Here is an 11,910-nt window from a genome sequence, read left to right on the forward strand (position 1 = left end):
TGATTTTTAAATTTTTATTTTTGCTGTGCATAGAGTATCAAACAGACTGGTATTGCCACACAGCAGGTTCCAGCTAATGGCAAGAGACAAGATTATAGAGTAAACATTGTCATGGCATGCTAATTGGTACAGACACCCCCCTTGGTGGTCTTCTCACTCCCACCTTCCCCCCCCCCTTAGTGGTCCTCCCTCTCCCAAACCCCTTAGTGGTCCTCCCTCTCCCAAACCCCTTAGTAGACCTTCCCCTACTCCCCCACCCCCTTAGTGGTAATCTCCCCCCCCTCAGTGGTCATTATCCCCCCCACTTAGTGGTCCTTACCCTCCTCCCCTCTCCTAAGTGGTCCTCCCTCCTTACCCTCCTTTGGTGGTCCTTCCCCCCCTTAGTGGTCCTCCCTCTCCCAAACCCCTAGTGGACCTCCCCTCCTCCTCCCTCAGGGGTCCTTACCTCCCCACCCCCGTTTCCCCTGTGTTCCTTCACCCCCCTCCCCTAGTGGTCCTTACTCCCACCTCCCCTCCCCTTGTGGTCCTTACTCCCCCGGGTACAGGAAACAGAGGTTCCTGTCCCGCGTTCTGCGCCGCCCGGCCACGCTACATAGAGAGACCGGCAGGAGGGAGCGCTCTGTGCTTCCCTCCTGCCGGTCACTCAAACCCGGCCGCCCTCCATGCAGCAGTGCTGCGCCACCTGAGGCTTGTAAAAGCGCTCAGGCGGCGCAGCATGAGGAGCAACACTGGGCACAGGGATCCGGCTCCCCTGCTAAGTTGCGCCCTAGGCGGCTGCCTAGGTCGCCTTACAGGTAGCGTTGGCCCTTATGATGATTCTTCCCAGAAATGATTTATCCCAGAAGTGGGAAAAATCATCATATACCTAATGAGTTTGTATAATTTTTTTTTTAATACTGTGGTTTGAATACTGTGTTTAATTTTGCTCCACTCACTACTACACATTGCTCTCTTGTTAGTGAATTTGGGGATTACACCAGAGTGTGAAGCACTTTTATACACATTGTCTTATAAGGATTTGTTTAGCACCCAGACTTCTCTCCTTTATTAATATACAGGACTACCTGTCTGATATGTTCCTATAAGAATTGAATAACTTCTAAATTGAATTATTTTTGTTTTCTCTAACAAAATGAATGGATGTATCCAAAAGCACAGATCAGTAATGGTTATGAAGCCAGCATTTTGTGTAAATTTAAAATAAATCTTTAATTTACTGATGACCAGGATGAATGTAGTAAATTGTGATCAGTTGGAGAGGTTCCACTCAATCGTTTTCCGGTGTTATTCTCAGATATATATTGGCATTAAGACAGCTTGTGACAAAATATATAGATTTAGGAAAGTTTATTCTCAAGTCACCACATTGCTGTCCAGTGAATAAATCCATGTGTGATTTTCCTACGGTTGGTTGTAAACTCTCTGCAAATTAATGATTAGTGAATGAACCCAAGAGCCTTCCCCGTACATACGAGTAAAGTGAATTATGGCATCTGTTCTATAAACAAACGCCTTGAGCGCTGACTTAAAGGTAATTAATGGATCGAAGCAGCAGAGTTTGAAAATATACACTCCCCACCTTAGTACACCACTGGGTACAATTTATGGAAATGGATACGAAGGGGTACACAAGTGAAAAAAGGTTGAGTAGTAGAACCCTGTGTAGCAATTATGTTGGCTAAAGTTTCTGTGTGCTGTCCAGGAATGAAACGACATAAAACAGGAATGATTTTACATAAACTAGGAATGATATCACATAAACAGAACTCTCCTTTAATGTATATTGTTATTAAGCAACCTGCAATCACACTCTGTGTAATTTGCCATTCCTCTGTCAATCTGTCCTCCTTATTTTGAGATCACTGTATGATAAAACACTGTAGCTATGAGATGTCTGACTCTTAACATCTGATCTATTTTTATTAGAACTAAAACAAGAAAATGCAAGGGATTCACCCAGACAGAAGAAAAGAAAAATAGAGGAAGATGATGGACAAGAGATTGGTAAGAAAGCAGACAGTTATCTGCAGATCTGAGTGTCTGAAAGATGTCTTCCTCGGAGGAGAACTGCATGTTAAGAATGTTGTATGTGATAGCAGAATTCAGCGTCAGTAAACATTAATGTGGATATGAGGGAGCAGATAAAGTTAGAGATGTGTGCAGTCCCAGGCAGAGATCCCACCACATTTGACCCCAAGACCAAAGAGGATCATAAAACTTCAACAGAGAGTGTGCAAAAAATGGTAGAGGTTTGAAATATATATTATCTAGTAAACAAAAGGAGTGCATTATGATATCAGCTTACAGCAATATGTCTGTTGTTTAGAGATCGTAGCACAGACTGTATTTACAGGACATTTATTTGCTATATGTTTTTTCTTAGACCGTTTACTTCTACTGACCTCTATTTGTAGAAGACCCTTCAGCTACATTGTGCAGATATTTGGCACTGTGTCAGTGTTTTCTTAGATACATTGTCATCACTCTGATTACTGACTTACTTTGTGGGTGATCTCTCAGACGAGACTAACTAAACCGCTACTTTGGGGCTCTTTGAGTGTATTAGACACTACCTTTGCATATATGGATATATATTGCTATGGTTACGCGATTACCTTGAAATTGTCAAAATGAACTTCCATTTATTCAGGTAGCCTTAGCTAGGGTTTATGTTTGTCAATTTGTGTTTTTGATTTTCTTCAAGGACAAATAAAGTATTTTTAAGACTTTTAACATTTTGTATACATAAGTTGATATTGATTGTGGGAACAGATTTCTGCTCTTCTTTTTGTTATTAGGGTTACCCCCTTGTCTGTTCCTGTAGATTCTGAGACATCTATGTACTGGCCAACCCTTCATAAATATATTATCTAGTGGCAGAGAAAATTGATTAACATAAGAATTTAAAGGACCACTCTACACACATAATGGAACACTATAGGGTCAGAAACATAAACATGTATTCCTGACCCTATAGTGTTAAAACCACCATCTAGCCCCCTGGCCCCCTCTTGCCTCCCTAAATATAGTAAAATCTTACTGTATTCAAGTCTGGAGCTGCTGGCTCTGCCCATGTCCGCCTCTGAACTGCCTGCAGTCTGCTGACATCATCAGAAGTTGTAGTCTGAGCCAATCACAGTGCTTCCCCATAGGATTGGCTGAGACTGTCAAGGAGGCAGATCCGGGGCAGAGCCAGCACAAGTCAAACACAGCCCTGGCCAATCAGCATCTCCTCATAGAGATTAATTGAAGCAATTAATCTATATGAGGAAAGTTCAGTGTCTGCATGCAGAGGGTGGGGATACTGAATGGCAATGCTGCAGCATTGCCCCAAGAAACACCTCTAGCAGGCATCTGAGCTGTGGCCAGTGGAGTTATCACTAGGCTGTAATGTAAACACTGCATTTTCTCTAAAGCTTGTTAAAGTGCTTTATGTTTATGGAGTATTCCATTTTAATATAAATTTATAAAGGGCCCCTTTCTTTGAGAAATCTGCACTTTCATAAATTTTATAAGAAAGCTTCTCTTCCACTTCCTTTAGCTCTGAGCTGATGGAAGAGCATGCCTGCACGTAACAAGTGTTGTCTGATGTTTTTGTAAGTTAGACTGATTGGACGTCTCCTAGCAATTAGCTTGGCATCAAGGAGTGTTATCTGATTCATTCATTCAAAATTAGTGCAAAGTGTAACATTGTAATGGAAAGAAGCAGATGATAATTAATGAGATGGGGTGAAGGCGCAGCAGAGGCTTCTCTCTCTTTTTTTTTTTACCATGATTGAGATTAATAAAGTGCAGATAAGTTAAATCCTCAATTCTGGTCCTAACAATTTTACTTTTTGTGGTTGTAGAATCCCACAGTGAGAAAAAGCAAAGATCCAACATTGAAGCTCATTTATTGGCAGCTGGCGAACAGGAAGTAGATATGTATGAAGCTTCAGATGGAATGGGAGATTCAGGAGAAGAAGATCCAATGATCACAGACTGAAAGAGTATAATGCTCTACACTATTTAATGTACGATACATAATAATCCATGAGGTGATAATATGAAATGATTGATTAATAACATGTATAAAGGGGGATAAAGAGTAATTTTGCAAGAAAAAGACATGTGATGAGTAAATTGGTACGGTAAACAAATTAATGATTACCGGTAGTTCTGCATAAAGGAAAAACAATCGATGGTGAGTACTGTAGGAAGGAAAATAATGGGCTAATGAGTAATGGAGAATGAGGAATATAGTAAAGAGAAAAGAGAGAGCGTAATATAGCTAAAAAAAGAGACAGAGTAATTTAGTTAAGAGATAAAGAGAATGGATAGAGAATCAGTAATATAGTAACGGAAAGGGATTAACAATGAGTAACATGGTAAGGGTGGGGATATTAATTAGTTAACATGATAATTAGAAGAATTACACAGTGAGTAATGTCAGAAGAAAGATGAAGCAGAGACACTGGAAACGAAAAATGGCCAGGTTACTCCTGTACCATATCTACTACAGCAGTCCGTAGGGTAATGGGGCGTGGAGTGTCCCTTTAATGTAGTAAGGATAAAGCAATGAGAATGTGAGACTTGATAAGAAAAAGAGGGACAATGTGTGACTTCGTAAAGAGAAGGGGTGTAGGAGAAGTACATGACCAGGAGAAGGGAAGACAATATGTGACATGATGAGGAGAATGAATAGTGAATGAATGTCATGGAGGAGAATGGATGGACAGTGAATTAAATTATATGGAGAGGGGATAGATGGAAGATGAGCGACATCAGGAGAAGGGATAGAGAATGCGTATTATGGGGAGCAGAAGGAATGGGTGTGAATCCCTTTAGGTTCTACTTCCAGGTATTTTTATGAAAGGCAAACATGTTTAAATTTGCATTACTGACCTGTATTTTTGTTTGTTTTTGTAGAATTACATATTGAGTAAACGAAGAGTCATCCATGGACATCTGGCTTCCACAAGTCTGTTAGCAAAGCTGGCTTTATCTAGTACCAAAACTGTGAAATGTAATATGATGTATCATGCTAGATGGGTCTATTTACTAACGTCTGAATGTCCACCGTACCCAATGGGGAAAAAACATCCAGTTTCATAAAGGACCATTAAGAAAATTCCAGATTTCTCAGTATATTGAATAGGGTCCAGATTATGCAATTCTCACTCTGTATGTAGCAGAATTGTGTCTGGATATTACTCTGTGTGAATGCTACCAGGTAGAGATCATGGCTGCATGATTACAATCCATACCTAGATGCTTAAAACTCTGACCATTTTTTTTTTAAGTAAGAACTATTTGAATGCAGCCAGTGGGCAAATAGTTAAAAGAAACGTTGTTGTCACACGGTTTAAGTGTACGGGAGATTTTCCTGGCAAAGCATTTTTTTACTATAGAAATATCAGTTAATTTATACTGGTAATAAATAATTTTACATTATATTCCTGTATATATTTAATTTTATTATAAAATATCTCATGTCAAATGTCTGGTGTGTGGTGAATCATTTCTGTCCTAGATTATACCAACATCAACCTCCTGACTATCTCTATAAAATTCCTGTTTGTTCTTGTATTTTAATATTAAATAAATACTGGTAGAACTCAAGTGATAACTTTGGAGGTCACTATCAATTGTCTACCTTATGGTGGGAACAAATGAACAGATTGCTAGAAAAGCAGATCTTCACTCATTGCACAAACTGAGTCCACACAGACACAGACACACACACAGACCCCCCACACACACACACACGCAGACCACACACATACAGACCCCCCACACACAAATACACACAGACCCCCCAACACACACACAGATCCCCCAACACACACACAGACCCCGCCACACACACAGACCCCCCCACATATACAGACACAAACCCATATATACACACAGACCCAAACATACACACACAGACCCATACATATACACACACTCGTACATATACACACATACTCATAAATATATATACCCACACAGACCCAAACATACACACAGAGACCCATATATATACACACACACACACACACACACATATACACACATACTCATACATATATATACCCACACAGACCCATACATACACACAGACTCATGCAGACTGACATACTGACTGAAACACACACTGCACCTTCTCTCTTATCTGCATTGCACATTGCTATTCGTTCCTGACAATTTACTGTGCCCGTCAGCCGACACAGCCCCATTTCCTGTTATTCTCCCGCCCACTTGTCCGCACGTACAGGGTAAGGGGCAGGAGCAAACAAATGATGCTCCCTTGCGATGCTTGTCTGGGAGGGGGCCTGACTTTGCTTGCTGAGGTGAATGCTGGACCGATGTTTTACCGGGCGCTCGTCTACAAGTAAGTGCTCCCTAGCGCAAAGTAACTCGGCCGGCGGCAACCACAGCCCACTCCATATAACTAAAACAACATGATAAGGGAGACTAGCAATAACGCCACTGCAGGTGCCCCCCTTAAGAAGCTCCCTAGGAATCCAAATTGAAGCCTTTGGATTTAGCTGTGATTAGGTCATTACTAACTTTGATAAGAGCAGTCTCAGTAGAGTGGAGGGGGCAGAAGCCAGATTGAAGAAGGTCAAGAAGAGAGTTGGAATTCAGGAAGTGAGTCATAGAGGTAAAGACAAGTCTTTCCAGAAGCTTTGAGGAAAAAGGGAGCAGGGATATGGGATGATAGTTAGAGGTGGTAGATGGGTTGAGGGTTTTATTTTCAGGATTGGTACTACAGTAGCATATTTAAGGTCAGCAGGGACAATGCCAGAAGAGAGAGTGCAGTTAAAGATGTGTGTTAAGGAAGGCGCAAGACAAGGGGGGAAGAGATCTGATAAGGTGAGATGGGACAGGATCAAGCGGGCAAGTGGTGGGGCGAGAGGAAAGAAGAAGAGCAGCTACCTCTTGTTTAGTAGCCGGGTAGAAAGACTGAAGGGTAGGAAAGGCATGATCTATGTGTGGTTGAGAAAGAGAAAGGTAGAGTGGGTACAATTATTTCCTTAGCTGTTCAATCTTGTTGGTAAAGTAGCATGCAAAGCTATCGGCTGTAAGGTTAGTTTGAGGGATGGCCACAGCAAGGCGAAGAAGAGAGTTAAAGGTGTCAGAGAAAAACCTGGGATTGCGGGAGCATGAACAAATGAGAGAGGAAAAGTATGACTACATGGCAAGAGCAAGGGCTGCGCTGTATGAACACTATATGAATCTACAATGGAGAAAGTCTGACTGGGTGCGAGGCTCCCTCCAGGAGCGTTCTGCACAAGGAGCATCTTTGCAGGTATCGTATTGATTTAGTATACCACGGTTGGGGGCGTGTCCTCTTCGAGGTGCATGCTTGGAGCGGGGCTGCAGCGTACAAGGCAAAGGTGAGGGTAGTGTTAATAGTGGAGGTTGCCAGTGAGGGACAGGAGAGGGAAGGGATGGATAGGAGTTGCGAATCAATATCAGCTGACAGCTGCTGGAGGTTCCTCCTGAGTTGAGGGGGGTTAGGCTTAGGTTGTTGGTTGAGGGGGTACTCAAGAGCAAATGATAAGAGGTGGTGGTCAGAGAGAGGAAATGAAGTAGTATAAATAAACTGAGGTAGAGGCTAACTATCTGCCTACACAAATGTCAATATTCACAAAAAAAAGGTCTCCACAGTGAAGCAATATCCCCACACTGTAGTTCCAACAGTGTATAATAGCCAAACAAGAAAAAAGGATTGGACTCTTGCGCAACTTGAATTTGAAGTGCACCCCCTGGTGCTACACCTTTAATTTCAGAAGGACAAAGTACAACAAACGTTTAGGGCAATAGCCCTTTATCAATGCTATTGTCCATTAGCATTGATAAAGGGCTATTGCCTGAAACGTTTGTTGTACTATGTCCTTCTGAAATTAAAGGTGTAGCACCAGGAGAGAAAATGGAGTGTTAGAGATATTAGACACTGTACATGCTTAAGAGAAAATGCGGTTGAGGGTATTAGCCCACTGTGATAGCCCAAGGGAGGAAGTAATTGAAAGTAGTTTAGAGGCTGCTGAGGTCAGGGGTGGGTTAATGGGAATATTGAAGTCCCCGAGAATTAGGGATGGGATGTTAGAGGAGAGGAAGTAGGGTAGCCAGGCAGCGAAGTGGTCAAGGAAGAGGAGAGGGGAACCAGGGAGCGATAAATAACGGCAATGTTAGCAGAGAAGGGTTTGAATAAGCGAAGTGAGATAAATTCAAAGGAGGAGAGAGAGAGAGGGAAGGAGTGGTGGGTAGAGTTTTGAAGGAGCAGTGAGGTGAAAGGAGAGACCATACACTGCCACCTTTACTGTCAGACTGGCTTGGGTTGTGTGTAAACTGTAAACTACCATAGAATAATGAGGCAGGGGTAGTTGTGTCAGAAGGAGTGAGCCAATTTTCAGTTAAAGCAAGTAAGTCTCAGCAATAAAACCAATGCTGAGACATTGCCACCACACAGGCCGTATGACTGTTCTATAGACCTCTCCGCTGGAACCATGCCACCCAGAGGTCAGGTAGTGAAATTAGATTCATGGAGGAGTACATCCAAGACCCTCTTGATAGAGGTTTCATACGTAGATCCTCCGTACTCACTTTAAGTCATGATGCTAAATTCACTGGCCTTCCTTGGATTCAGAAAGCAATGTCCTCTGTTTCCAGACAATTCTGGTGGCCTTCCCTAAATTCTGATTTGTTAGACTATGTTAAGGCTTGTACCACTTGTGCCATGACTAAAACCCCACATCAATTTCCTTGTGGTCTTTTACAACCACTTCCTGCTACAGAAATAAGCTGGTCTAATTTTGCTATGGACTTCAACGTATTTATCATCGTCTAAGGGACATACCACCATTTTAACTGTGTTAGATCATTTTTCTAAATGATCCATGTGATTCCACTCCGTAAAAAACTACCTACATCAGCCGAGCTAGCACAAATTGTCATAAAAGATCTACAGACTACATGGACTTACTCAAGAAATTGTGCCTGACAGGGAAACACAGTTTGTATCTAGATTCTGGAGAAAGTTCTGTTCTGAACATGGAATCTCATGGTAATTTTCCTTGTCTTATCATCCCCAAACTAATGGGGTAGCGAAGAGGTCTAACCAGTCTCGAAGCCTTCTTACATTGTTTTATTTTTCATATTTAATAAAATTGGTAAGATCTTCTCACATGTGCTGAATTCGCACACGACTTTTCACGGCACAGTCCATTCTTCATTACCTCTGGTAGACATGCCTATGTACTTTCATCCCAGTTTAATGCTATGGGTTACCTGTTCTTGATCACCATCTTAATGATCTAAAGAAAAGATGGAACAGGTTCAACGAGCATTGACTTTGGCTTCCTCTTGTCATAATTTTCATGCCGACTATGGCACCTAGTAATCAGGTTGGAGACAGGGTCTGACTTTTGACTCGTAATATTAGACTGAAAGTACAAACTATGAAGTAAGCTTCTAGTTTCACTGGTGCATATGTGATATCTTGGAAAGTTAGCCCTGTTTTTTTATGCCTTGGTACTCCCTCCTGACTTGTGTATCCCTAATGTGCTTCATGTACCTTTGCTCAAGCCTTTAGTGTGCAATCGTTTCACTAAATGAAATGCTCAGCCTTCCCCTATAGTTGATTCTAGGATTTCTTGAGGGGTATTGCAATATCTGGTACACTGCTGAGGAACGTTCCTGGATTCCTGCATCTGACATGCATGCTGTCTAGGTTTATCCGGGCTTAGGCCAGGTCCTTCCCACCGGGTGGGTGGTTTTCAGGGAGAGGGTACTATCACTGCACCCGCCGGTCCCGCTTCCACACAAGAGCAGTCTTGGACCAGGCAGGTGCATCTCCTCACCGTGCATTCTGACATGGCTATGGGAACACCACCTCCTACTTACCTTCCTCCCAATCCCAATCAAGTTAGAGCTGTGTAAGGCTGCTATGTCCACGTGGCTGTGATGGTCAGGGGCATGCGTGTGACATTATTCACGCACGTTTCTGATCACCACATGACCTGTAGTACCCAAATTGAGTAGTTTATAGGTTATTTAAAGATAATTTGAAACTTTCTTAGTGCCCTTTGTGGTTTCCATTTTGTTTATCCAAGAGTGCGTTTAAAGTATTGATTCCTGTGTAATTTTGACATTGGCTTGCTTTTTTTGCCTATTCTGACTTCTGTATCCCTTGACCCTGGCTTGTCTATGCATTTGCATAAACTGTTTCCCTGACTTCAGCCTGTCCTGTACTATTCTTTATTAAAGTTAAAGCTGCCCATTTTCAGGTCCAGTAAAAGGTTTTAGGGTTTCGTTGTTTATTTATTTGTTACTTAAGTTTTGCGTGTTGGGCATTTAGTTGATCCTGACATCAATCCTCTGCCATTTAGGACTTAAATCACTTTGTTTATATAGAACTAGTACCTCCCTGCATGTGACTTACACTGCATTCGTAAACACTTCCTGTAAAGAGTCATCTAATGTTTACACTTCCTTTATTGCAAATAATTTTTAACTTCCTAATTTCTTATCTCCTGCTCTGTTATAGCTTGCTAGACCTTCCAGGAGCCTACTTTATATTAGTAAAGTTCAGTTTACAAAGCAGGAGATTAATACTTTTAAAGTAAGTTAAAGGGACACTATAGGCACCCTAACCTCTTCAGCTCATTGAACTGATCTGGGTGCAGTGCCCCTGTCCCCTACAATTGTAATTATTGCAGTTATTGAGAAACTGCAATAATTACCTTACCTCTTGCGGCTATCTACCAGTAAGTCACTAGAGGCACTTTCGGGTCCTTTGTTGACTTTTGGTCCACTAAATGAAGCTGGACGTCCTCACACTTTGTGTGAGGACATCCAGCGTAAGCTGAAAGTCCATAGGAAGGTATTGATTCAATGCTTTCTCATGCGGAAGTCCTAATACAATTGCAGAGCTTGCTGTGCATGCACATTGGGTCATCCATGTCGGCGTAGCCTGACCCAATGCCAAGGGACATTGGTGCTGAAATCAGGAAGGTGACAAAAGAAGGTGGGGGGGCATACTGTAGTTTGTATTCCTAACACTATTGTTTCCCTTTAACATCTGATTGAAAATGAAACACAGACAGGGGAGGTGTGGCTATGGCTGCATAAACAGAAACAAAAATAATTTAACTCTTAAATGGCAGATTATTGAGCAGTGAGACTGTAGAGGTATAATCTGCACACACAAACTGCTTCATTAAGCTAAAGTTGTTTGGGTGACTATAGTGTCCCTTAAAATAATGAAAAGACAACTTTATTTATGTGAATTAAAATAATAATCACTAGAATGATAATCAGAAAAATAAACAAAGTCATTATACTGCAGTGGGAGGGAAAAACATTACTTTTCTGCAAACAAAACGGAAACAAAAAGGACTTTTGCGTAAATGCTTATAAAACAGTGAATGCTTAGTCCTCAAAGAAAAGTTATATTTTAAAAAAGAAAGTTCTACTTCGTACTGAGCATTCAATAAAAGACTTCCACTTATCGCCTATCTATGGTCTGCCTTCACATTGCTAAACTCACTAACTATATATGACAATGTCGACTAATGTTGAAAGGGCAAATTATCTTAAAGCAACAGTTTAGTTTCAGGATTACAAATATGTATTCCTAACGCTTTAGAGCCCTAGTCACCGTTTAGGTAACGGGTCAGCACTGCCAGGGTTTAAAAAATAAAAGTGTTATTTTGTTACATTTGCTCCCTAGCAGTGCTGGTCTCCTCCCTGGAGTCCCTTCTCATTGGCTGAGATCATCAAACTTGTGTTCCTTTAACCCCTTAAGGACCAAACTTCTGGAATAAAAGGGAATCATGACATGTCACACATGTCATATGGTTAAAAATGAAAGGACACACTGTTCCTTATGGCTCATATCGCAAAATCAATTTGATAGTAAATATCACTGCTGCCTTA

The 11,910-nt window shown here is 41.6% G+C and overlaps 1 protein-coding gene across 1 annotated transcript in view; it reads left to right on the forward strand.

Annotated features, from left to right (window-relative positions):
• Positions 1-5,270, forward strand: part of LOC134571358 (uncharacterized) — a 232,721-nt gene extending 227,451 nt beyond the window's left edge. The window contains exons 19-21 of the mRNA XM_063429560.1: positions 1,927-2,004; positions 3,849-4,013; positions 4,909-5,270. Coding sequence (XP_063285630.1) covers positions 1,927-2,004; positions 3,849-3,985 — 215 coding nt within the window. The 3' untranslated portion in view covers positions 3,986-4,013; positions 4,909-5,270. The remainder of the gene's footprint in view (positions 1-1,926; positions 2,005-3,848; positions 4,014-4,908) is intronic.
• The last annotated feature ends 6,640 nt before the right edge of the window (positions 5,271-11,910 follow it).

The sequence above is a fragment of the Pelobates fuscus genome, chromosome 8 (assembly GCF_036172605.1).
Source record: "Pelobates fuscus isolate aPelFus1 chromosome 8, aPelFus1.pri, whole genome shotgun sequence".
In the NCBI taxonomy this organism is placed as follows: Eukaryota; Metazoa; Chordata; class Amphibia; order Anura; family Pelobatidae; genus Pelobates; species Pelobates fuscus.